Genomic DNA, 27,632 nt, shown 5'->3' with positions numbered 1-27,632 from the left:
CATAAAACTGGAGTAAAGTTTAAATGTTTTTTTTCCTGGCTGGCCTTGCAAAGTCCAATTTTTGTACAGATGGATGTAGTTGACTGTGACCTTCAATATTTGTTAGTATTTGCATCCAAGAATTTGGGGCATTACAGGAAAGGTGTTCTCTTGCTGTATTCAAAAACTCTATCTTCACTTTTATTTAGATGTGACGGTGATACATGTGATCTTATGACTTATGAGAATTGTAGGGAAGTAATTTATGACTGAAACAGACAAAATTTACTGGGAATTCCTTGGAAAATTTATAACCCTTTCACTTTTTATTTGGTTTGAAATGGTTTATTGAATTTAAAGGCTGAATTGCAGTAAAATTACAAAGAGTTTAAAATATAACATACAGATATCAAACAAGAAATACTATGGATATACATACATGTAGCTGCCTCCCTTGGGAGTTTCGTAAAGGAAGACAGCCCTGGGATTAACATACACCAGTGTTTGTTTTTCCAGGGAAATTGTAGCAAATGTAAATGAGCATGGGGTGGCGATGGGCGCAAACAAAAAAGTGTCATAGGCTGTGTTTTTGCAGTCGTACCCAAAAACTGTTTCGATTGAACTTGCCTTTGGTTGATCACTGGCCATTGTCTGAAACAGTTAATGGTTACGACCGCGAAAACGCACCCATGGAGTTTTGGCTTTGTAATGTCAACATTGTTTGACCAAAGAACCATTGTTTCTTCCCCCTGTCCAGGAGGAGCAATACGCCAAATGGATGGCGGCCTGTAGGTTAGCCTCCAAAGGCAAGACGATGGCGGACAGCAGCTACCAGTCAGAGGTACAAGGAATCCAAGCCTTCCTCAGCATGCAGAGGAGCAAGAAGAATCCCAACGTCACGGTCCACACGGAGAACATCAACATCCAAACGGAAGATTACGTGTCTTCGACGTTCCTCAAGAAACATAAATCAAAACAGGTTAGTTTCCTCCTAACTGTCGTAATATTTAAGAGCCGTAAGCAGAGGATATTGTTTGATGAGAAATGTTAAACAGGGAACCACTCAAAAGCAACTGACTTTTAAACTGGTAAGTCCATGGTCAGTTTTGTGAAATTCAACTAAATTTATACACAACTTGAAAGCAAATCAAAGTTTGTGTCTTTTTCTCAGAAATTCTCTTCAGTTTCTTGTGGTGTATGAGCCAGACTCACATAGGATAACAGATAATTACTTGTTCCTTTGTGGATTTTGTTCATTATCAGAAAAAAATCTATAAATATATGCAGGGTCGTTCTGTTGATTTACATCAATTTTTCTGTTTTTTTTAAACCGTACCAAATTTTGGGAGTACAATCTGAGTATAGAAATAAGGTTTTAATATGCTCATCATCTCGAAATGAACAATGTTTCAATGCAACAAGTTTTCATGTGAAAAACTGACAGCATTGGACAAGAAATTGAGTGTTGAAATGTTGTGTTGAGTGTGGATGTTTTTTGTGGACATGTTTAAGCTTACACATGTTTTATTTGTAAACAACTCCCATACTCAGGCAGTTTATCCGGCTTACTTGTTTTCACGTGACAATAACAATTCCGATGAACATTACAGACACTGTTAGCAGTTAGCCGGAACTTCTATGATGAGGCCATCATTTTAAACCCTATTAAATTTTAAAACAACATGTACAGTATGGTACCAAAACAAGGATGACAACATGTACAGTATGATACCAAAACAAAAAGGAAAGGAAATGCATTTGGGAATTATACCAAATAGCCCTTTGATTGTCAGCCAAGTTCAAGTTGGTATGCCATCTCACACATGTTAATTTGACATGTGCCAAAGACATTGAGTTGAATTCCTGTTGGTTGTCACATGTTGCAAATAAGGAAATGAGATGCTCATTATGTTTGGTTTATTTGCTTGGAGGCTGTTTCCGTTTGAGCTTTGCTCTGTTCTGTTGTGGTGTTTTTTTAGAAGAATTTATAAAAATTAAGATATCAAGGAACACCTGTCTTGAAAACACAATTTTTGTTTTACTTGGGGGATTTTGTTTTTCATACAAGTTTTGAAAAAAGTATTGACATTGACAATGTTTTGCTTGCTTAAAGACAGTGGACACTACAGTTGGTGTATTTCAACACATGCATAAAATGACAGACCTCTGAAAATTTGAGCTCAATCGGTCGTCGAAGTTGCGAGATAATAATGAAAGAGAAAACACCATTGTCATACGAGTTTGTGTGCTTTCTGATGCTTGATTTCGAGACCTCAAATTCTAAACTTGAGGTCTCGAAATCAAATTCATGGAAAATTACTTCTTTCTCGAAATCTACGTCACTTTAGAGGGAGCTGTTTCTCACAATGTTTTATACTATCAACCTCTCCCCATTACTCGTGATCAAGAAAGGTTTTATGATGATAATTATTTTGAGTAATTACCAATAGTGTCCACTGCCTTTAACTGCACTGTTACTGTTTAAACAAGCTAACTTAGGTTAGAACTATTGGCTTTAGATAAAATGTGTTTTGCATTCTTTTCAATGCTAAGATATTACACATTTGAAAAGTCTTAAACTAGGATTTGTTTTTTTGAAGGTGCCACTTGTTTTCTTTTGCGGGAAACAGGCAAGCTTCAATGCCTATGTAGGAAACAACTTAAACTTTTGAATCCAACAAACTGTAGTTCCCTTGAGAAATCGATCTGCATAGTTTGATCAGATTGTGTCTGTATGCCTGTCCTTATTCTAAACATTATTGGTTTGCAGGATAGAAATACATACGTGAAGCAAAGTTATCTTTAGTCGGAGAAATTTTAAATTTGAGAGTTAACACGTGGCAAAGTAAGCCACTGTACCAGTTATGGATCATAATTATCACTAAAATGAAACATACACACTGACTGAATGTAGAGTCCTTTATAAATGATGATGTATTTCTCCTGATTTCAGGTTGCTTCTCGAATCCTGGATGCCCATACCAGTGTCAGGAACATGAAGCTGATGGACGCAAAGTGTAATTACATCAAAGCATGGCAGGCCCTACCTGAGTATGGAGTCACATACTTTGTCGTCAAGTTCAGAAACAGCAAAAAAGAGGTATGATTAACCAACATAGTTGTAGAGGTTTTGATGTAACATTCAAATTGTCCAAAGATCCCTCTTCTGCCGGTTTCCAGATTGTAGTGTAAACTCGGATGTGATCCCTGGCTAAACAGCAGTTACAGGTTGAATGGCTTCTGACTGGTACCCCCTAACAAAGATATTAACACAATAGGGAAACGCCAACATAGGGCTAGATAGCTTAGTTGATACAGCACCAGCACGTTAATCCGGAGGTCGCAAGTTCAAGTTTCACTCTGATCTATTTGTTTGTTCAACCCCAAATTGGACAGGTATTTTTTATAGTTGTTATGTAATAATATTCAATCATATCCCCATTGCTAATTAAAAATCAATGTCTCACTCACTTATCCCGAGAACCGTCGTGCTGGTCTTTGGGGGTACCATGATGGATGTCTCTGCTGTCACAGATCATCACCTCTCCCTTTGAATTCCTTTCTGTGTTTTTCAAAGACTGTTTTTCTTCCTCATTCCATTTTTTTAAGGACTGTTTTTCAAAGACTTTTTTTTTCCCTCATTCCAGGAGCTGATCGGAGTGGCATACAACCGCCTGATCAAGATGGATATTAACTCAGGCGACTCGCAGAAGACGTGGCGCTACTCTACGATGACGGCGTGGCACGTCAACTGGGAGGTCAAGGAGGTCCTGGTCCAAATGGAGGACGAGAACATCCAATTCTCCTGCTCCTCGGCGGACTGCAAAGTCGTCCACGAGTTCATCGGCGGCTACATCTTCCTCTCTATGAGATCCCTAGACTCGAATCAGACCTTGAACAAAGAGATGTTCCACAAGCTCACCGGGGGATGGGTTTGAGATGCTGGCAGTTTGTAACCAATAGACTGATAAACAAGTTTAGCTTTTTTGAAAATTCATTTGGGGTTTTTTTTTTTTTTGGTAACTTAGTGCATCAACATGGTGATAGGAGGTTTTTTGAATATTGCCTGAGCTGTAAAGCGGGACATTCTGTACTTGAGATAATAGATCAAGAATTTGAGAACTAAAGTGGACTTAGATAAAGTTGATTCTACACAATCAATATGTCTTCAAGTGAATCAACGAATAATTGCCTCCTTGAGGAAGTTCAGCCACTGGGACGGCCATGGATGATGTAAAATGCCTACCCTGACGCTAACAAAACTGCAAGGACCCATCATCACAGTTGCATGACAAGGTACAGATGATGACACCTGATGGTTGTGGACTGAGAATTTTTCCCAGTCATGAAAGAAGACGTTTCGCGGATGTCTTCCTGTGTTTTTTTTTTTATCTCTTAGAATTTTTTTAAATTATGCCTGGGGTAGCAAAGGGCTTTTTAGCTGCATTTGTTGCAAACAATGACAGGACAAAACAGCTTTGTAAATAGTCTATAAATAATGTATCCTTTTAACAGTTTGAGCTAGTTTTTATGAATTTTAATTAATAAATGCATTTTAATGATAATGACATTATAGCATGGACAACAGAGAAAGACATTTGAGACAACTATGCTATTCAATAATTGTGAGATCTAATACCATGGGGGAACACACCGCTGTATATATAGCCAACTCATACATTAAATGCTTTTAAAGTCAGTGTGCATGCCTGGTGACCTCATTAATAAACAGATTTATGTGCATATTTTTCCATATAATTACAGGCTTTTTTTTAAAATGTTTTCAGGTCACTGAAAAAGCTTCAGTCCTCTTAATGTAGAATTTTCTCTAAATGTAATCCAGACATTATAGAGCATAATATTTTAGCAGAAATTGTTTAGCGAATCATTGAAATAATATTTTTAACCATTGTATAAATGTTTTAAAACACGTTTTATCAATTTTGAAATGTACACTTTTGAATAGATCGACTCTTTAAGTGTATAACACCTACACAATTCTGTTTGGATGATGGGGGTTTTCAGCAGGAACTTTTAAGGCTAAGTGCGAATATTGTCCGATTTCAGGAAAGGTTCACTTTTGATGACGTGCTTTATTGAAGATTGCTTAAGAACAAACAAAATGCTTATAAAATATTTTACAGTGTCAGTCGTAAACCTATCTGCTGCACATTTCACATACAAGAGAAAACCCACAATTTTTATGAAGATTTTTCAAGTAGTTACAAAATAAATTGTGGATGCATTTTTTTCAATAAATCTATTTTTAGTTGGTCTTCCAAAAGACTTCCTAAACATGTATATAACAAAGCTATAGTTGTTTCATTTTGTTTTCTGTTTTCAAACTCCATTTTCCTGTTTGTGTGGAATTATTAACATGGGAAAATATGAAGATCTGTCATTTCACATGATGAAATCCCTCGGCCTTCAAATTGTAGGTCTTGATGATACTGTCCACCCACGTATTAGGACTTTATGTTCTTGTAACTTCTTATTTCATATCAAATTTCCTGTTTTTCTACCTTCCCACCACATACAAACCTTCACACATGTTTTTCCATTTGTGTAAACTTAAACACAGCCCTCCACGTTCAGCTTTAAGGAAACAACAAAGATGTATTTAAAAACTGTCTGTTGTCCTTTATATGTAAAGAGTTGTTGTCACCATTGATTTGTGATCAATCTATAAATCCATTCTACTCAGTATGCATTTACAAATCTTGGCCCAATTTCATGGCTCTGCTTATCTGAAGAAAACAAGAATCGGCGCTTACGAAATAAGGGAATTCCATGTTTACATCAAGCGTATTTCACTGGTTAGCAGGAAATGTTGGCTTGTGCGCGTGAACTCCCCATTACTTGGCATTCTTTGCTCAAACAGCGAGCGCAGAAATTCAGCACTTGCATAAGTGGAGAATGGTGATTGTAAGCACAGAATTCAGCAGTATGTAGAGCCATGAATATTGGCCCAGGGGTCGATTTCACAAAGAGTTAAGACTAGTTCTAACTTAGGACTGACTAGTCCTAACTTAGGACTAGTCCTAAGAGATATCAAAAACGTACAGCTAGTCCTAAGTTAGGACTAGTAACTCTAAGACTAGTCCTAACTCTTTGTGAAATCCACCCCAGATCAAGTCCAGCTTAACTTTACTAAGGTAGGAAGCATCCATGCTTTTTAAAGCCCACTGTGTGTTGCCTGCTTGGTTTACATTGTATACCCAATATTGACCTTGTGACTCTGGTCGCCAAATGTGTCTATTCTGCAAAGTGACTATTTTGTAATATTCTTTAATGCAAAACAGTTGGTGTTCGCTTCATAACAACTACAACATTTTGTGAAGGAAATAGAACAGATTTTATAAGGGAGTTTCATTGTCATTTGGCAAACCATAGTAACCAGATTCTACCAAAAAGGTACCACCATGCATTCACTGTTAACCATTTCCTTAAGGAAACAAACTTACATAGCTTTCTAAAACAGAAAAATTAGCAATGATAACAATGCATTGTAATTATGCAGATGGGATGATTTCCTGTAGCAATTCAAGATAACATTGGGGCTTTCCCTTTCAATTGGCACAACACTTTCATGAATTAAGATATGGTCTATTTCCTTCATAAATTGTAATTGTCATGAAATTGTAGTGAAACAAATGCTGAAAGTTTTGTCTTAAAAGAAAGAGGGAAAAATACCACAAAACAGGTTACTCCAAAGTTTTGCAGAAATTATGATGTTCCCTGAAGATATGAACCTCGACCTAGAGATTTTCCAATTTGAGTAAGTACCATCCTGAGATCATGGAATTACCAAAAAAAGGTAAAACTGTTTTTGAAAAAAAAAAATGCAATTCAGCACATTGCCTAGAGGGTTTTTTGGCAATGCCAATTGAAGGGAATTCACACAAAAAAATTCCCAAACGCACCTTGAGGATTTTCTCAGAGTTATCTTCAATCTTTCTGGAAGTGAAAGTCCACCAGTTTCACTTTCACTTTCGTTTAAAATATCTTGAGAAACTACACATAGACTGAAGTGATGATGGACAGCGTAAGTGGTTTTAGGTTTGTGTACCAGACATGCATTTAACATCAGCTCCAACTGTTCCAGGTCAAAGGTCAAATACATGATGTTTGTTTTAGCAGTAGTGGATCTTTAAAATAACCCAACATAGTGGCACAACTTTAAGCATGTCAATAGACTGATCCATTAGGCTCCACCCACAGCGCACGTGTGAGCAAGAACACGAAAGCCTCTCCAATGCCATTCTGCACAACTCTGCGCGCGCGCCAAGCATACGTGCACGCATGTCGGACTATATTTGTCTGACTTTTGGTTGTGCAATGGGTTGTGATTGGTCAAGACGAAATGGGGCGGAGCTTAAGGGATCGGTCTATTGTTTTTTAAACCTTTTACCTAGTCTAGTTATCGACCATGCAAGTCTCTCGCATATTCAAACATTTTCGAGACCTCTTTGGTCCCACGTACATTGCTCTTCCGCGTGAAGGAAACAAACTCAGGCACTTTTACGTGTCGCAATGTTCAAATACGCGGGAGACTTGCACTGGCTATGAATGTTGCTAATGCTAGGCAACTTTCAAAGATGAGAACAAAATACGAGACTGAGGTGATTATCCATTAATTTTGCATTCTTCTGATAAACTTTGAATTTGGTTTGTGCTGAAGGCTTTACCATCTTGCTCATGAAATGTTCTCAAAAGATTAACATTTGGAAGGATTTGTGGTCGCTATGACTCACTGGAAAGTTCATGGTACCGTCTGCACTTGAATTCCAAGAACAGGACAAAAATTAACTTGCAAACAAACAATCGGACAATCCTTGCCTCAAGGAAGGAAACTCGGCAACCAGACATTTAGAATAGGCTGATCCATTAGGCTCTTGTGAGCAAGAACATGTGAGCCTCTCCAATGCCATTCTGCACAACTCTGCCCTGCGTGCCAAGCATACGCGCACTCATGTCAGACTTTATAGTGTAGGAATTTTGGTGGTGCAATGGGTTCTGATTGGTCAATACTTAATGGGGCGAAGTTAGATGGATCGGTCTATTTTGGTAGGCTGTGATCTGTGGCATTTCACAGGGTGCTACAGGTGCAGTGCCAGTGGTTTGGTGTTACCATATACTAATGCATAATTATTTTAGACTAGGGCCAGTTTCATTTAGAGCTGATTAAGCAGAAATGGGCAGCAAATATACCAGTTACAAATTGTACATGTGATATACAAGGTTGACCAGTTACCTTGTTCCAGTAAGCATAATTTGGTTGTGGTAATTGTGCTTTACGGCACTGTGCACGTTTGGTAATTGTCAAAGACCAGTGTTCTCACTTGGTGTATCCCATCATAAGCATAAAATAACAAGCCTGTGAAACATTTGGCTCAATTGGTCGTACAAGTTGCGAGAAAATGATGAAAGAAAAAACACCCTTGTTGGACGAATTTGTGTGCTTTCAGATAGGAATAAAAGATTTCTAGCTAGAAGTCTTTTAATATTTTAGTGAGAAATTAATTCTTTCTCAAAAACTACATTACTTCAGAGGGAGTCGTTTCCCACAATGTTTTATACTATCAACAGCTCTCCAATGCTCGTTACCAAGTCAGTTTGAGTAATTACCAAGCGTGTATCTTCCCTTTAAGCAGCTCTATGAAATTGAGCCCAGAATTCATTTTAGACAAATTTCCTGCCATTTGTATTTGTTTGCGGAGTGGGTTGTGGGGTTTGTTTTTTTGTATATTTAAAATGACTTTATTCGTCAAAGATTGGTTGGCTTTCCAGCCAATTTATAATTCTTATCCCCTAATTATTTATATGCGCTACTTGATAAGTTGATATTAACATGTTATGTAGAAGCTTTGGTCCCAGTAGACCTGTTTTGTGTATCTAATAATTTCTCATTTGTATTTTGTAAACACTATGGGCAAAGCAAGTCTTCTAGCCAGCCTGCCACTGCCTTTAAAATCAAAAACTTGTCGCATGACTTCTGGATTTTTTAAAGACAATTTTCTATACTGTCTTCCTTTTTTAATCTTTTATTATCACACAATACTCTACTTGATCCCTCCTTTGAGCTGTTTTCCTAACTTCTATGCCAGTTGTACTGTTAAAACAAACAAACAAATAACAAAATGTATTACTGGGAGGGCCCGTCTTTTTCTGAAACTAGTCTTTGGCAGGAAAGACAACGTTTTCAGTTTCCCAAAGTTCCTCGAAAAACGAGCATAGTCATATTTTGTCATAGACCTTATCGCAAACTCTTGCTATGTGCAGATTAGGTGTGGAATGAGGTGCATGCTGGTCTAGCTAGCGATTGAGTTTGATCCCTAGCTAGACCAGCATGCACCTCATTCAACAGTTTGCGCGATGGGTGTTTGCGCAATGGGTGTTTGCGAAAAGGTCTGATAATTCACTGAAATTTTTTCACATTTGTTTCAATGCAAAAACTGCTGAATACATCTGCCAGTGTTTTGGTGAATGAATAGACCAGCATTGGATTCTTCTGCAAATGCCTGCGTTGCTATCCTGTTTTTAAGTGTGGTTAAACTCCCCTCTCTTGCTTCTCTTAACTTGTTTTTTCTGTGCTTTTAAATTTTGTTTTTGATCCCCAACATACACTTATCGCAATAACACGATACGTGCGCGTCAGGCTTGGAATGAGGTGCATGCTGGTCTATCTAGCGATCAAGTTTGATGATCAAGTTTTATCGCTAGCTAGAGCGGCACGCACCTCATTTAACAGCTAGATAGACCAGCAAGCACAACAGTTAGCGCTTGTGCAATGGGTGTTTACGAAAAAGGTTTATGTAATCACTGTAGCGCCCTCTTGGGGTCAGTGTAATGGCTATTGGGAGCTCTTCATATCAGAGGCAGCTTTGTATGCTCTTATGAATGAAATACAGTTAAGTTTTTATCTTCTCATGACTTGTACACATTTTAGGGTTAAATTAAGTGTTCTTGTTCTCGCATATTGAATCAATTCAGTTTGTCCTACGAGCCTCGAGTCCAAATCAAGAAAATGTCAATTTTGAAAGGGGGAACATTTTAGTTAGCAATCAATTTCTTCCATTCTTTGCAATGTATTTGTCGGTAACAATCATTGTTTCTGGTAGTCGTTGTCTATCCTCAAATGTTATGATGTGTTGTTATGTACAAACAAATGCTCAACAAAAACTTAACTCTGTAACTTATTTCACCGCTTTTGCTTTTAAACGAAAAATGAATTATTTTTTAAAAATTGTTTACTTCAATAATCAGTTAAACTATATATCACTGAATTTGTGTAGTATTTGATTTTATTTTTGTAAGAATTTAGTGAAATTATTAAGAAATGTTCAAAGTTGGAGAAATTAATGGGCATGACGTAAATAAGGGAAAGATGTTTTTGAAAATATGTAAAGGTATTGGTATTTTTAAGCAACTTTATTTGGCATGCTTGGGTGCAATGCAATGTGAGCAAAAAAGTCAAAGTGAAACTTAACCTAGAAATCTTTTAACCCTATGACCATCAATAAAATCATGTTTTTATACATAAATACGGTGTTGTGTTTATTGTAAAGCATAATGAATATAACTTGATTTGAAATCCATATTATTTTTGAGTTTTGTTTGTTCTGGTCTTATTTAGCCCTATGCTTCAGTGTTGTTTTTTGTTTGTCGTTTTAGTTGTTTTTTTTACCGTTTTTTTTTTGTGTTAAGGATGATGCCTTATCAGTCGCCTGCTTTCCTGTGAATATATTTTATTTGTTAATACAATTGAGTTTTTTAATAACATTCTGCCGACCATGGCAACCGAGCTGCGGCCGGCCAGAGAGAGACCCCGCGGCCCGAAGGCCAGGGATTTCGGGGGCTGACGCGAGGCTTTTATGCACACTATGTTTTAGGCCAAATTTTGACTGGTTAAGCCAAACTTTGGCTAGTTTCATAATAGCCGAGTAGATTTTAGGCAAAATTTTGACTAGTTTCATAAGGCTATAGGCCTTGTAGATTTAAGGCCAAACTTTGTCTAGTTGATGAGGCTAAAGCCTTGTTGATTTTAGACAAAATTTGGACTAGTTTCATAAGATTTCCTTGTAGATTTTAGGCCAGATTTTGACTAGTTTCAGGAGGCTATAACCTTGTAGATTTTAGGCCAGATTTTGACTAGTTTCATGTAGATTTATGGCAAAACTTTGACTAAAAATCTACAATGCTATATAGCCTTATGAAACTAGTCAAAATTTGGCCCAAGATATTCAAACTAGTGAAACTCTAGCCTAAAATCTAAAAATCTACCTGGCTATATAGCCTACATGAGTCTACAGCCAGGTAAAATTTACTAGTTTCATAAGGCTATAGCCTTGTAGATTTTTGGCTAGATTTTGACTAGTCTCATAAGGCTATGGCCTTAGATTTTAGGCCAAATTTTGACTAGTTTCATAGGGCTATATATAGCCTTGTAGATTTTAGGTCAAATTTGTATAGCCTTATGAAACTAGGTCAAAATTTGGCCTAAAATCTACTAACTAGTCAAAATCTAGCCTTTAGGCAAAATTTTGACTAGTTTCATATAGCCTTGTAGATTTAAGGCCAGTTTTTGACTAGTTTCATGTAGATTTTGGTCAAACTTTGACTAGTTTCATAAGGCTATAGCCTAGTATATTTTATGTTAAATTTTGACTAGTTTCATAAGGCTATACAGATTTCAAGTTTCATAAGGCTATAGTCTTGTAGATTTTAGGCCAAATTTAAAGAAAAAACAGAATGCATTTTGAGGAAACATATGAAAAGACGATTTAAACATAAAATAGCAGGAGGAAAAAACTGTTTTCCAGCATTATCATGGTTAAAAAAATCATGTAATAATATTATGCCTTTGTTGTTTAGCATTTGTGAGTGACAACTTTTGTAATCTTCTAGGGATTTATAACAAATTTAAAGCGATTTTTATTTAGTACATGTAGTGGGAAGGGATTTCTCTCTTAGATAGTGATGTGGTGTGGTTGATGTTGGGGATAATGGTTTACTTCGTTGTTCATCCTGTTGCGATTGGTATTTCTAACCAGAATTAATCAAAATCATATAGCAGGTGCATCAGTTACTACAACTCGTTAACTTTGCGCGGGAGAATCTACAATCCGCCAACAGAGGGCGCGATTCCTATTTTAATACCTAGTCAGATACCCTAACCCAAATTCAACGCTGAATGTACGGATGAAGTCCAGCTTGATACATCACGTGCGCCCCATTCAGAAACGCATGCGGGATCAGAATTTCTCTAAAACATGGAGGGAGAGGAGCCATTTGCTTCTTCAAGAGAATTTTGTTCGTAATTTGGCTCCATTTTACCGTTTCCTAAAAAGGAACGGTAGTTGTGAAATGCAAGACATGTCCTCACAAAGTAAATGCAAAAAGTAAGTTTGGAATATATGTATTTCTTGTGGAAACCGGAGCTTGTAAAGTTGTGTATGATGGCCCCTTGGACTTGTGCGTAATTTATAAAATGGGTAGGCGGGGTCGGGACGTGACCAAGGAGGCGGTGGGGGAGGAGGCTGATGATGCATGATCGCAACATACTTTGATTATTATATTAAATACATTAATGCAAGTTCAGCTCAATGACTTTGACTCTTATGATGTAAATGACATGTGACTGATAATTTGAAGTTTACAAAAACAACAATTTATATTTTTTTTTAGGATAAAATTTAAAACAAAATGTTTATAAATAAAATAGTAGACTAAGTTTTCAATATTAGTTTTTTTGTAATTTACATTACAACCGGCCTACTACTACTAGGCCTGTAGGATTAATGATCGCCTTTTATATTATTCTTTGTAATGATTGCATTCTGGTGACTCATCCGCTGTTGTTTGGTCATGCTATAATTTATAAAAGAATATCTTTTTCTCAGTTGTAGTAAAAAAAAAAAAAATAAATACCCTTGGTACAACCACTTTTTCATTCGATATGAAATGTTATACTTATAGCATCTAATTTACTTCACTGAGATATCCCTTTGTTTGTAAAAATGAGTGAAAAAGTGATGGCGCCATACGGAAAGTTATCCCCATTGACTGTCATGATGTCTTTTGTGGAAATGAATGTTTCAGATTTTCAAATCTTATAATGAGGCATTGGTCTGTGCTGTGCAACCTGCCGGTGCCGGGCACTCATGATTTCAAAATCGACCAGCACAAGTTAAAATAACATTCCTTTCATTCACAGATTTTCAACAAAATGTAACACTTGTGTAAAGTTGTGTTTATTAATATTATCAGTGAATTTTTTGTTCTTTGTATCACTCAGCGGTGACCGCATATATCGCTGTCATTAGCACACACAGCATATTTTTGAATGAATGAAAAGTCACTTTTTGTCTCCCTTCTCATTACAGCTGCACTACATGGTTTGGTCTATCATTCATACCTGGGTCTCAACTCTCGCAAGAATGTTGAAGGTCGTAATGAGGTCGTCAACCAGAATGACCTAGGACCACTGGTGAGTGAAACACTGGAGTTTTAGGCCTAGTAAAAAAAGGGATAACTTTCCGTATGGTGCCACCACTTTTTCACTCATTTTTACAAAAAGGGATATCTCATTGAGGTAAATTAGATATTATATTATTTCATATCGAATGAAAAAGTGGTGGCGCCATACAGAAACTTTTCCAAAAAAAGAAACATGTTTTAAGCGTCCCCGCCCGCTTCCTTTTTACAGGCCGCCTCCTTTTTTAAAAAATTTTTTTATATATATTTTTTTTAAATTACGCACATTTTGTTTAAAGGGTATTTTTTAAACGTTCTCAGCTAAAACAATCTGAATGTCTTGACCAAAAGGTTTCATTAATGTATTGTGTGTTTGAGCAGTAGAAAAAACAATGGATATCTGACATTTTAAAAAGAATGGTGGCCATCTTGAAATAAAATATAAAAAGCCCCTCCTTCCTTGTTTTTGAGAAACCTGGATGCTAAACATGTTTTTCTTTTTTATTCGGCCTTATCTAAAGAAATTTCCAAATTGTTTAGGTTTACATCTTGATGTTTACATAGAGAAATGTTCGTACCTTATTGTGGTATATTTGTCTATACTATAACCACCAAAACATTTTGTTTGTATTTGTTTCTTTAAGAGGTTTCATTATTTATGTGTAACTCTGAATTAATAAAAAATGTACAATTGAAATCTGTGAAAAGGAGTCGCCACCCACAGGGAAACCTGGCAATTTTTAAACCTGGTTTATGAAAAAGATGCACAAAAGATGAAATTTATTTGGTGATTTATTTCATATGGTTTCTTTTGAAGAATATAACCCCCAAAATATTTAGGTTCACCGTTTTGTTTTATTTCAGGAAAGAAACAAAAACAAATCAGTGCAAAGGGTTTGCCACCTGTAGGGGAACCTCTGGTCAATTATGAAATTGTTTGAAAGATAAATGCACAATTTTGGTTTGAATAAAAGGTGGTTTATCATTCGGTAGATTTTGAAACAAAGCAACCCACAAATTTCTTTGTTTGTACTTGAGGTTTTATCTCTCTGAAAACAGCAAAAATCAGTGGTAAAGGTTCGCCAACCGTAGGGAAACCTCTGGCCAATGTTTCAACTGTGTTTAATTGAAAAATGTACCAGCACTTCATTTTAAAAGGCAATTTTTTTTTATTTGGTAACTTTTGAAAATGACCCTCCCCTCCCCAAATATTTGGCTAGAAATAGTTTTGTTTTATTTCAGAGGTTTTATGTTTAACTCTTAAGAGCAAAATTCAGTGATATGGGTTGGCCACCCGCAGGGAAACCTCTGGCAAATTTGTTAACTGTGTTAATTTGAAAAATTTGCCACTTCATATTTATTGTTTTGAAAAACAAGCCCCCAAATGTTTGGTTGTTATATTTTTAACTCTGAAAACAGAAGAGCAAAAATTCAGTGACAAAGGGTTCACCACCCGTAGGGAAACCCCTGGCCAATTTTTAAACTCTGTTTGATTGGAAATAGCGCCACTTCAAATTGAAAGTTGACATTCGGTAAATTTTGAAAAAATAGCATAAACCCCTCCAAATATTTTGATATACAAATAGGTTTGTTTTATTTCAGAGGTTTTATATTTTACCTGTAAGAAAAAATCAGTGACAAAGGGTTTGCCACCTATAAGGAAACCACTGGCCTTTTTTGTTGTTGAAATTTTTGGGGAAAAGCAAACTTGTTTGTTGATGTATCGAAATCTTTACCTCGGATGGATTCACCGCTATTGTTACAGGAATTTGCTTCTTTCTGTTTTCTCAGCAAGTTGAACCAGTAGACCTATTTTGCTGAAACTTTCATAGTTGTATTTCATCTTGGGCGCTTTATCACACATTTGTTTTTTACTGAGTAGGAGGCTGATTTTTTATAGATTAATTAATCTGGTTTATTAATAGAAAAATGCGCCACTTCATATAAGGTAAATTTATAAAAACAAGCCCCCAAATACTTGGTTTTATATTTTTAACTCTGAAAAGAGAAGAGCAAAAATTCAGTGACAAAGGGTGCACCACCCGTAAGGAAACTCCTGGCCAATTTTTTAACTGTGTTTGATTGGAAATAGCGCCACTTCAAATTGAAAGTTGACATTTGGTAAATTTTGAAAAAATAACGTAAACCCCTCCAAATATTTTGATATACAAATAGGTTTGTTTTATTTCAGGGGTTTTATATTTTACCTGTAAGAAATAATCAGTGACAAAGGGTTCGCCACCTATAAGGAAACCACTGGCCATTTTCTTTATTTTTTTATTTTTGGGAAAAAGCAAACTTGTTTGTTGATGTATCGAAATCTTTACCTCGGATGGATTCACCGCTATTGTTACAGGAATTTGCTTCTTTCTGTTTTCTCAGCAAGTTGAACCAGTAGACCTATTTTGCTGAAACTTTCACAGTTTTATTTCATCTTGGGCGCTTTATCACAAATTTGTTTTTTACTGAGTAGGAGGCTGATTTTTTAACTGTGTTTATTAATAGAAAAATGCGCCACTTAATATAAGGTAAATTTATAAAAGCAAGCCCCCAAATACTTGGTTTTATATTTTTAACGAGCAAAAGTTCAGTGACAAAGGGTTCACCACCCGTAAGGAAACTCCTGGCCAATTTTTTAACTGTGTTTGTTTGGAAATAGCGCCACTTCAAATTGAAAGTTGACATTTGGTAAATTTTGAAAAATTAACGTAAACCCCTCCAAATATTTTGATATACAAATAGGTTTGTTTTATTTCAGAGGTTTTATATTTTACCTGTGAATTACACAGGAGCAAAAATCAGTGACGAAGGGTTTGCCACCTGTAAGGAAACCCCTAGCCAATTTTTTTGTAATGTTTGGGGGAAAAAAAACAACTAATTTGTTAATGTATTGAAATCTTTTTGACAGGGTTTTGCTTCTTTCTGTTTTCTTAGCAAGCAGAACCAGTAGACCTTTTTTTTAGCTGAAACTTACACAGTTTTATTTCATCTGTCTGTATTTTGTCCATTAATCATTGACAAAAAAAACACAGTTATGGCCCTACCTTTTAGGCGTATTATCACAAATTTGTTATTTTCAGTGATTGGTTATTTTTCACCACTTCTTAATTTCATATTTGTATCTGGTCTTGTTTCAGATTGACAGGGCATGTGCCAAGTGCGGTCACGATGGAACTCATTTCCACACCAGGCAAACACGATCAGCTGACGAAGGACAAACCGTCTTCTATTTCTGCCCATCATGCAAGTAAGTTGAGGACTTTTTAAGCCTGGTTCTTTTTTCCTGCAAATGCAAAGTGAATTTTTCAACACAGCCCTGTTTTCTTAGCGAATGTTTCAAAGGGGTTGTGACACACTTCAACTGTTGCGAGTTTGTGGCAACAAAATTTACTTCGCATTCGCAGGAAGTATGAACCGGGCTTTAGGCTTGTAGACCCTTTTAGGTTTAACACACAGTTTCCATAGATTGCACAGGGGTTAGTAGGTACCTGTGAGGGCAGAGATGGTTGTTGTGATTTATTTAACTTGGTCGCTACATATTTGGCTGCACAGTCAGTTTATTCCCAAGGGAGCTGAGTTGGTTTGGTGAATAAAATAAATGGCCTAGTGATCAGGGATAACACTGTTGAAGAGCCACGAGTGTCACTGAATTACAGATTTCAGTGCTACATGAGGATTAATACAAGCAGAAATTCACTGTTTACATGACATGTGTGTAAAACACAATATGGTGACAAGTGTAGTATTCAGCAAAACAGAAACAAACAAAACATGCAATCTTGAAGGATCTGCGGTGGACTTCACAAAGAGTTAAGACTTGTCTTATCTCGAGTTAGGACAAGTTACTCGTCTAACTTAGGACTAGCCGTAAGTGTTTAATATCTCCTGGGACTAGTCCTAAGTTAGGACCAGTCCTAACTCTTTGTGAAATTGACCCCAGGATGGTTAGGGTCAAAGGTTCATTTTTTTATGTAAAAGTTTTTTTAATTTTTTTATTTTTTTATTAACATGGATTAAGAGATTGAGTACTGCTGAAGAGAATCAACATCTTCAGATCGGTCTACACTGAGAGGAACTCAAGGCAATAGCTCACTGGAACTAGGAGATGAAATTGACGACGACGACAACAAAGACGACCACCTGATGCCAGAGAGATGTCCTTCTGATGAGGAGGCTGGTTTTTCAACTGTGTTTATTAATTGAAAATGCGCCACTTCATATTAGGTGATTTATCATTTGGTAAGTTTTGATCAAGCCCTAAATATTTGGTTTTTATATTTTTAACTCTGAAAACAGAAGAGCAAACATTCAGTGACAAAGGGTTCGCCGCCCGCAAGGACACCCCTGGCCAATTTTCTTTTAATGTTTGGAAAAACCCAATAATAATTTGTTGATTTATCGAAATTGTTACCTCGGATGGATTCATCGCTACTGTGACAAGGTTTGGCTTCTTTCTGCTTTCTCAGCAAGTAGAACCAGTAGACCTATTTCGCTGAAACTTTCACAGTTTTATTTCATCTTAGGCGCCTTATCACAAATTTGTTTTTTTTCAATGCTTGGTTATTTTTCATCACTTCTTAATTTCTTTTTTGTATCTGGTCTGATTTCAGATTGACAGGGCATGTGCTTAGTGTGGTCACGATGGACTTCATTTCCACACCAGACGATCACGATCAGCTGATGAAGGACAAACCGTCTTCTATTTCTGCCCATCATGCGAGTAAGTTAATCACTACTTAAGCCTGGTTCCTTTTTCCTGCAAATGCAAAGTGAATTTTGGCAACACAGCCCTGTTTTCCTAGCGAATGTTTCGAATGGGTTGAACACAGTTCAACTGTTGCGAGTTATTCGTTGCGAGTTCGTGACAACAAAATTTGCTTCGCATTCGCAGGAAGTATGAACTCGGCTGTAGGCTTGTAGACCCTTTCAGGTTTATCATACAGTTTCCATAGATTGCACAGGGGTTAGTAGGTACCTGTGAGGGCAGAGATGGTTCTTGTGATTTATTTAGCTTGGTCACTACATATTTGACTGCACAGACAGTTTATTCCCAAGGGAGCTGAGTTGGTTTGGTGAATAAAATAAATGGTTTAATGATCAGGGGTAGCACTGTTGAAGACCCACGAGTGTCACTGAATTACAGATTTCAGTGCTACATGAGGATGAGTACAAGCAGAAATTCACTGTTTACATGACGTGTGTATTAAAGCACAACATGGTTACAAGTGTAGCATTCAGCAAAACAGAAACAAACTGCGGTGGACTTCACAAAGAGTTAACACTAGTCTTATCTCGAGTTAGGACAAGTTACTCGTCTAACTTAGGACTAGCCTTAAGTTTTTAATATCTCCTGGGACAAGTCCTAAGTTAGGACCAGTCCTAACTCTTTGTGAAATTGACCACAGGATGGTTAGGGTCAAAGGTTCTTTTTTTATGTAAAAGTAATTTTTTATTTTTTTTATTTATTTTTTATTAACAGGCATCAAGAGATTGAGTACTCCTGAAGAGAATCAACATCGTCGGATCGGTCTACACTGAGAGGAACTCAAGGCAAGAGCTCACCAGGACAAGGAGATGAAATCACCACTGACAACGACCACCACCTGATGCCAGAGAGATGTCTTACTGATGAGGAGGCTGATTTTTCAACTGTGTTTATTAATTGAAAAATGCGCCACTTCATATTAGGTGATTTATCATTTGGTAAGTTTTGAAAAACAAGCCCCCAAATATTTGGTTTTATATTGTGAACTCTGAAATCAGAAGAGCAAAAATTCAGTGACAAAGAGTTCGCCACCCGTAAGGAAACCCCTGGCCAATTTTTTTTTACTGTGTTTGATTGAAATTAAGCCACTTCAAATTAAAAAGCAGACATTGGGTAAATTTTAAAAAATAACGGACGCCCTTCAAATATTTTGAAATACAAATAGGTTCAATTTATTTCATAGGTTTTATATTTTACCTGTGACAACAGGAGCAAAAATCAGTGACAAAGGGTTCGCCACCCGTAAGGAAACCCCTGGCCAATTTTTTTTTAAATGTTTAAATGGGGAAAAAAAGACGTAATTTGTTGATTTATCAAATCATTACCTCGGATGGATTCATTGCTACTGTGACAGGGTTTGCTTCTTTCTGCTTTCTCAGAAAGTACAGAGAGGAGACATATTTTGCTGAAACTTTCACTGTTTTATTTCATCTTTCTAACTCTTTGTGAAATCGACCCCAGGATGGTTAGGGTCATAGGTTCATTCTGAATGTAAAAGTAAATTTGTATTTATTTTTTTGATTGACAGGAATCAAGAGATTGAGAACTCCTGAAGAGAATCAACATCTTCGGATCGGTCTACACTGAGAGGAACTCAAGGCAAGAGCTCACCGGAACAAGGAGATGAAATCACCACCGACGACAACAACGAGGACCACCTGATGCCAGACAGATGTCTTACTGATGAGGAGGCTGATTTTTCAACTGTGTTTATTAATTGAAAAATGCGCCTCTTCATATTGGGTGATTTATCATTATTTTGGTAAGTTTTGAACAACAAGCCCCCAAATATTTGGTTTTGTATATTTAACTCGGAAAACAGAAGAGCAAAAATTCAGTGACAAAGGGTTCGCCACCCAGAAGGAAACCCCTGGCCAATTTTTTTACTGTGTTTGATTGAAAATTGCGCCACTTCAAATTAAAAGTTGACATTTGGTAAATTTTGAAAAATAACGTACGCCCCCAAATATTTTGATATACAGATAGGTTCTTTTTATTTCAGAGGTTTTATATTTTACCTGTGAGAACAGAGGAGCAAAAATCAGTGAAAAAGGGTTCGCCACCCGCAAGGAAACCCCTGGCCAATTTTTTTTTAATGTATGGAAAAACGCAAACAATTTGTTTTATCGAAATCTTTACCTCGGATGGATTCATTGCTACTGTGACAGGATTTTGCTGAAACTTTCACTGTTTTATTTCATCTTTCTAACTCTTTGTGAAATCGACCCCAGGATGGTTAGAGTCAAAGGTTCATTTTGAATGTAATAGTAAATTTTTATTAATTTTTTTGATTTACAGGAATCAAGAGATTGAGTACTCCTGAAGATAATCAACATCTTTGGATCGGCCTACACTGACAGGAACTCAAGGCAAGAGCTCACTGGAACAAGGAGATGAAATCGACGACGACGGCAACGACGACCACCTGATGCCAGAGAGCTGCTTACTGATGAGGAGGCCGAGCATTTCATCCCAGTATGGGTACTTAAATAAGATAAGGATCCTTTATCAATGACAGTGCCATCAGGATTGTCTCAAGAAACAAAATGAGGCTTGACATCCAAATTTAGTCTGGTTCCTTTTTTCAATTTTTGAGAGTTTCGAGCGGGTTTTGATCGGTACAGGGGAACCAGACAAAATGGCCAAACTGTGGTAAAGGTGTTTTTAAACTGTCAGTGTTTGCTTACATTAGTTTGTGTTATATAACATCAAAGCAGATCCTTGCCATTTGGTTGGAGGAGTGTCCATCATGTGTTGGTAAATAAAAGAACTATTGCATGCTAACGTCACTCACCGTGCATTTTTCGTTCCATCCGAAAAGTACTATTGTACGCTGAGGAGCAAAAAACATCACCCGTGCGTGTGTCTTTGGTAACGCAGCAGTGTTACTGCAAGGCACATTACTAGCATTCACCTTCTGCGTGTCCCAAAACAGCTGTACAGAACGCATATTGTCAAACAGGCCGACCCAAAAGAAACGGGTGTAATTTCACAATTAGAAATTGTAGGCCTATGCTTTGTTTATGAAAGTTGTATCTGTCAATCAAAATGACAAAGATCTACTTGGATAATATATAAAACAAAAAATGATTTTTTTTTTCATTCATGCAAGGGTGCAAATATGTTCATTCATTGAAAGATGGAATGTTCCATTCAACCTGACTCCGCTTCGTTGAATAGAACATTCCATCTTTCAACTTGTGAACATACTTGCACAATTGCACTCATAAACATTCATTATTTGTATAAAAACTCATGCTGTATAGCTAGTTTCAAAAAACGAGTATCTAAAATTCAATTGTTTACTTTCATGAATTGTTGTTATTGATCGATCCTCCCCTTACCCCTGGGGTGGGTTGATCGATTAAAAGAACGAACGAGGTGTAATATTTGTGTATTTTACATAAATTGTCTTAAAGGCAGTGGACACCATTGGTAATTACTCAAAATTATTATAATAAAAAACCTTTCTTGGTAATAACGAGTTATCGGGAGAGGTTGATAGTATAAAACATTTTGAGAAACGGCTCTCTCTGAAGTGACGTAGTTTTCGAGAAAGAAGTAATTTTCCATGAATTTGATTTCGAGACCTCAGATTTAGAATTTGAGGTCTTGAAATCAAGCATCTGAAAGCACCCAACTTTGTGTGACCATGGTTGTTTTTTTTTCTTTTATTAATATCTCACAACTTCAACGACCGATTGAGCTCAAATTTGCACAGGTTTGTTGTTTATGCATATGTTGAGATACATCAACTGTGAAGACTAGTTAGTCTTTGACAGGTACCAATAGTGTCCAGTGTCTTTGATACATTTTATCGAGACATTCCCACGAACTGAGTTCACAATACTTCGAACAAAATGCATACATTTTTCATATAGAACGTTTGACTTTACTTTCCAAAATACGGAATTTTAAATTCCTTTTTTTTTTTTCAAAAATTTTCTTGGCAAATGTTTTTTCCCTCATACTTTTAAAACTTTGCTTGCTTTAAAAACTCTTCTTTTCTAGATTTTCCCAGAGTTGGAATAACTTAAATTTTAGGAAAACCAAAAATTCTGTAAAATTTGCTTGTGACTCAAATTGTGGGAGTGCTTCTGGTTCTATATATTAATACTTTGATGATTGTGAAGTCAAGTACAACTTGCACGCACTCAAGAAAATTAATGCAACCAAAACCCATCCTAAAGTTGTATTCTTCGTGGGACCAATCTTCATGACATTGACATATAAGTACGTCATCAATTTAACCAAATTTATCATTTTAGGCACAACATGTTTGGACAAGCAAGATTCACACCTGTCCAAACTCAAAATGAAATTTATTAAAAGTACAATATCTTTTACGAAACAGTCACAAACTTCATTTGAAAATGTTGTTTTTTTCTTCTCTGCATTGCTGTGACAGTAATAATTACCGGTTCTAAATTTCATTGAGGTTTTTTTGGCATCAGCTGATGAAAAAAAAATCTAATTTCAGCTATAACTTTTATTCAACTCAAGGGTGGTAAATGTTGTACTTGGCTGTTTTTATAATTTGAAAAATGTTATCTTAAATTAATTGATTACCATTCATTAAATGCTGTAGAAAGCACCACTGAACTGTAGAAGCAGCAGAGTTGTGCAAACGTGTGTGCCTGTTGGTGTGGTCAACTACTATCTGGAATTTGTGGCGACCTAATGATCCAAGAGTTAATGGTTGGGTAAGCATTTTATTAAGTGAAATCTTGTTAATGTGGCGCTGGTAGTTTGTCTTACCGGTGTCCTACCTTACATGATTGACAAATTATTTCAACTTTCTCGATCTCCGACAAAAAAAAAACCTAAGAAAGAAAGGAATTGGTTGCCTGTTGAAGTCTTTGGGGGCCTGTATCAAAAGTGTCAAGGACTGAGGACCATAGCACTTTTTTTCACATTTTTTACCTGATCATTTTGTTATCCTAAGTTGGTACCCGTCTCTCTATACTGTTCCTGTGTAAACAAGTCTACTTTTGATCAACCTTTTCTACAACCGGACATCCTCTTCTGATCTGAGGGAGACTCTGGACCTGACGGATGACGGAGACTTCTACCCAGATGTTGGTGCAAGGGTCGGAGAAACAAGATTCCGAACATGGCTATTCACATTTCATTCAGGTACTCAGGCTTTTACATTGGTTTCACTTGTGTTAAGAAGTTTTGACTGTATCAAAAGGAGATATCAAAGATGACATTGGGATTGTGTAGGAAGTAAACATGGTGCTTTATTGTAGAAGAAACATTGTCGCTTAGAAAGATGCTGTTGTGCATTATATTATTGTGACCGGTTTAGTTCTCAGCTACAGTAGGTTTTACTTACACTCCTTCGTAAGTTAGATTAGTGTTAAGATTTCCAGGTTAGTTAAAACCCCTGTTGAACTGGTTGACGTTAGTTATTCAGTCTATGACATTAACTATTGGTCTATTTCAGTGACCAATTAACTAGGTTGTTCATTGTAGGTTTTGAGTGGTCAGCTCTATGACAGATTCTACAGTAGGTATGTTAAGGACAATCAGTTGAGGAAATGATTTACAAATGATGTTGACCAATAGACATTGCTTTTTTAATACATTTTTCATAAACATAGTAATTCAGCTGCAGTAGGTGTTTTCACTCCTTTAGGGTATTAATTATTGATAACTGTGAACAATTTTTACAACTAGTTAACCCTTTTCCAGCTGAAAATGGTGACGACACTCAGGCGTTTTTTTTTATACAAAAACTCACAAAATTTGTAAAGTTCAGCCGCAATGTTGGAATCTTGTTTCTCTGATCCGCACATCATCATCAGGGTTGAAGTCTTAAGTATTTAGGCTGTTAAAGTGACAAAGACACTTGGTCATTAATTATTTTGAGGTTCTAAAAAGAGTATGCAAATTTATGATATTAAACCCGTAGAACTGTTTGGAACAAATGCAAGCTACTAGTTTTTGTCAGTATCACAATTGTATTTTGTTTTTGTTAAGATCTCTTTGAAACAAAACAAATTGTGTGCGATGTCCATCAATTGTTTTAATTTATTTATGGTAAACATGAGAATGTCTCAACATGTGCAACAGCAAAATGTACAATGGATCAAACTAGGTGTTGTTAGCGTACTAGCAGTATTAGTGTAGACTTAATCAGTTAAATAACCTCAGAACAAACATAGTAATTTGTCACATGGCTAGGTAGTTTAAGGAAAAGGAGCATACACACTAGTCTATTATTAGTGTAGAATTTTTAAATAAATAACTTCAAAACGTTTAGTTATTTCTCAGTTCGCTTGTTATATTGATTTTGTTATGAATATTATGCCAAAAAGAAACAGCAGGAATAGGTATTCTAAATAAGACGTCACTTTGTTACTTTTAGTCATACACTAATTGTAGAATCACAGGTGTCTTTCTAGATGGAAATTACACCAAGTGATTTTATTGTCACTGATAAAACCTTAATTTTCCGACATCGACGTCAGACTCATTTTTATGCAATAAATTGTAATTTATAATTGGTACGTAATCATTAGCATGCAGTGGTTGGTTTGCAGATTTACATGAAGTTAATCAGTAGTAGTTGTTGATCCTAGATTTTCAATACTTAATTGGGACTTCATCAGAAATTTGTAGTTCTGTAGTATTTGAAACTTGTTCTTTGCAGTTTAGAATTTGTTTGGAGATAGTTTAGGTTTTTTTTAGGTTAGTTTTTTTTTCTCGGTCTAGTTATTTTCCATAAACCCAATGTCATCTACAATATCTCCTGTTATGGTACTCAACGCAATGAAGATCCAAATCTGTTGTTTCGTACAACCTCACTTTTGACTTTGAAATTTGACTTCGGTTGAACATGTTATTACACACACTGTTAAAATGTTGCGATATTTTAACAAATCCAAAACTTATGATTGATTTGAAACAATTCATGAAGAAGCGTAGTACTTATAATGCAAGTGAAACCAATACATTCCTGAGTATGCTGTTAATATTGAATTTTAGTTCGTTTTTTGTGCTCGTCACAAAAAATGTACAAATTTTTCGAGTTCAGCCGCCATGTTGGAATCTTGTTTCTCTGATCAGCGCATCATCATCTGGGTTGAAGTCTTCGTTATTCTGATGGTACAGGACTCAATCGGTGACGGAGTGGAAACGTCCTTTTACACTTCAACCAAAATTCAAACTTGAAACTTGACTCCAAGAACTTAGCGACGTGTTTGCCCGAACAGGGGGAGACGTCCGCTGGTACACTTGATACAGATTCATCAAACATTTTAACGGGCAACAGAATCCTTTCGACTTATGTTTTGGACTTTAAAAAAAATCTTTAGTTTGTTTTTGGCTTCGGACTTTAAAAAAAATCAATCTTTTTAGTTTGTCAATCATGTAAGGCAGGACTTTGGTAAAACAGACTATCAATGAAACATTAACTTGATTTAACTTAATAAAATGCTTTCCTTCCATTAATACTTAGATCATTAAGTCGCTTCACTTTCTAGATAGTAGTTGGCCACACCAACTGGCACACACGTTTGCGCAACTCTGCTGCTTCTACAGTTCAGTGGTGCTTAAAAAAATCAAAAAAATCCCTTAAAAATTGCCTTTTTTATATAGACTAAGTCAGCCAAAAAAATTTCTCGTGCCGTTGTACGGTTCGAAATTAACTCCGTAAAAAGTTTGGCCCTACCCCCCCTATTATTAAAATCATGATCAACCAAGTGCACCCCCTATAGGGGTGCAGAAGAGACTGTATCCCATAGTAATGTACACCAACAAAGTAATCAACTAGAAATTTGCATATGACACTTATACAAGGCGTCAAATTCAAATCACCATAAGATTGTATTGCTAGGTACATCAAAATGGAATGCAGCCCCTTATTAAAGGTATCGTCTTATAGCTTGTTGTGACTTTAAATAACAATAAAATGGAGTTCCATTGTGGACTTAGTCATTTTTTGACCAAAAACACTAGCCATTGTTTGTACTTGGTAATTTTTGAGCAGAAACTCATAGTCAATGTTTGTACTTAGTCTTTTTTTGGACTTAGTCATTTTTTTTTGACAAAAACACTTAGTAATTATTGACTTCCTGTGTCCTTTTGTGGACTTAGTAATTTTTTGACCAAAAACACTAGCCATTGTTTGTACTTAGTCTTTTTTTTTGGACTTAGTCATTTTTCGAGCAGAAAGTCATATAGTCAATGTTTGTACTTAGTCTTTTTTTGACAAAAACACTTGGTAATTTTTGACTCTCTGTGTCCCTTTGTGGACTTCAAAAAACCTCCAAGATTGAGATTATAAAGTCACAGAACAAGCTATAAGATGCGGCCTTTACAGAAGATACAACATTGGTAGTTACGCTTTTGTGAATTTAACTTACAAGTTTAATGCGGGAATTTAGTGAACATGCATTACCTTAAATTTTGGTAAGCATGCAAGTAAACATTCACCTAAATGTCCACTTGATGTAAAAACTGTCTTGAGATAAACAATAAATTCAGAATTTGTTTTTGAAACGCTGCAAGTTTTAGATAATGTTTTTTGTGTCCAATTTGTGCACTCTATATGCAGTATATGAATACCAATGTTGTACCTTCTTTATAAGTAAGAAATGCAACCTGTAAACCTTAAAGGAGTCAAATTTAATTAGATTTGTTTGAAAAGAAAAAAGAAAAAAAAATGCATTGATTCTGTGAAAATTCTGAAAAAGCACAAACAATTATTTTACAAGTTTGTGGAAACCAAATAGTTAATTTATGTTTTTTTGTTAGCCATGTGGACTCCTTTTGGAAAAAAACAGGTTACATTTCTTCCTTGGTTGATCATTTATATTTCTTAGCTATGGTTGTCATTTGCCAGCTGATGTTTTTTCTTGGATAAATTCTTTACTGGTTTGGGGGTTTAAGTTGAATTTTGAAACTATACAAATTTTCAATACTTTTAATAAATACAAGCTGTATTTGATTTTACAAATAAAATTTTTTAATTGTGGCACTTGACAAGTGCATAAAAAAGAAGACATTTTGAAATAATTTCAATGAGGTTTAAGTAATTTTACATCAACTGGCACATTTCTAACCATCAATTTAAGCAACTATCAAAATGAATAGTAAGGAAGCAATAGGAGTGCAAAAGCACCCCCAAAACAAAATTTGTTTTAATTAAAACATTTCGGAAACGTAACAAACATCTTAATCATAATCAAGTTCTTGAGGTAGGGGTGGGAGGGGGTTAATGTCTAACAGTGTGGATGCACTAACAGATGTTATTGTTTTCTTTCTTTGGAAAACATGAGTTTGTTCAAATAAAGTCTTGAAAATTCAAATAAACAATCTTGTCTGGTTTACTTATTATTTTCTGATGAATTCTTATATTTGGAAAATTGTTGGTTCTATGAATGGCTTTGATGATCCCCTCTTC

General features: G+C 36.0%; 1 protein-coding gene and 1 long non-coding RNA gene across 2 annotated transcripts in view; both read left to right on the top strand.

The window, feature by feature from the left end:
* LOC139946025 (fermitin family homolog 2-like) overlaps positions 1 to 5,289 on the top strand; it is a 76,292-nt gene extending 71,003 nt beyond the window's left edge. The window contains exons 10-12 of the mRNA XM_071943610.1: positions 737 to 958; positions 2,933 to 3,079; positions 3,627 to 5,289. Coding sequence (XP_071799711.1) covers positions 737 to 958; positions 2,933 to 3,079; positions 3,627 to 3,917 — 660 coding nt within the window. The 3' untranslated portion in view covers positions 3,918 to 5,289. The remainder of the gene's footprint in view (positions 1 to 736; positions 959 to 2,932; positions 3,080 to 3,626) is intronic.
* A 6,965-nt stretch (positions 5,290 to 12,254) lies between these two features.
* LOC139946012 (uncharacterized) lies at positions 12,255 to 27,421 on the top strand. The gene is made up of 8 exons (XR_011787196.1): positions 12,255 to 12,380; positions 13,365 to 13,468; positions 16,593 to 16,702; positions 17,474 to 17,694; positions 18,066 to 18,175; positions 18,935 to 19,158; positions 19,749 to 19,982; positions 20,519 to 27,421. It is a non-coding gene; the product is annotated as an uncharacterized lncRNA (long non-coding RNA).
* The last annotated feature ends 211 nt before the right edge of the window (positions 27,422 to 27,632 follow it).

Source organism: Asterias amurensis, chromosome 1, assembly GCF_032118995.1.
Source record: "Asterias amurensis chromosome 1, ASM3211899v1".
In the NCBI taxonomy this organism is placed as follows: Eukaryota; Metazoa; Echinodermata; class Asteroidea; order Forcipulatida; family Asteriidae; genus Asterias; species Asterias amurensis.
Note: the sequence above shows the minus strand (reverse complement) of the source record. Positions and strands in the feature narration are given on the sequence as shown.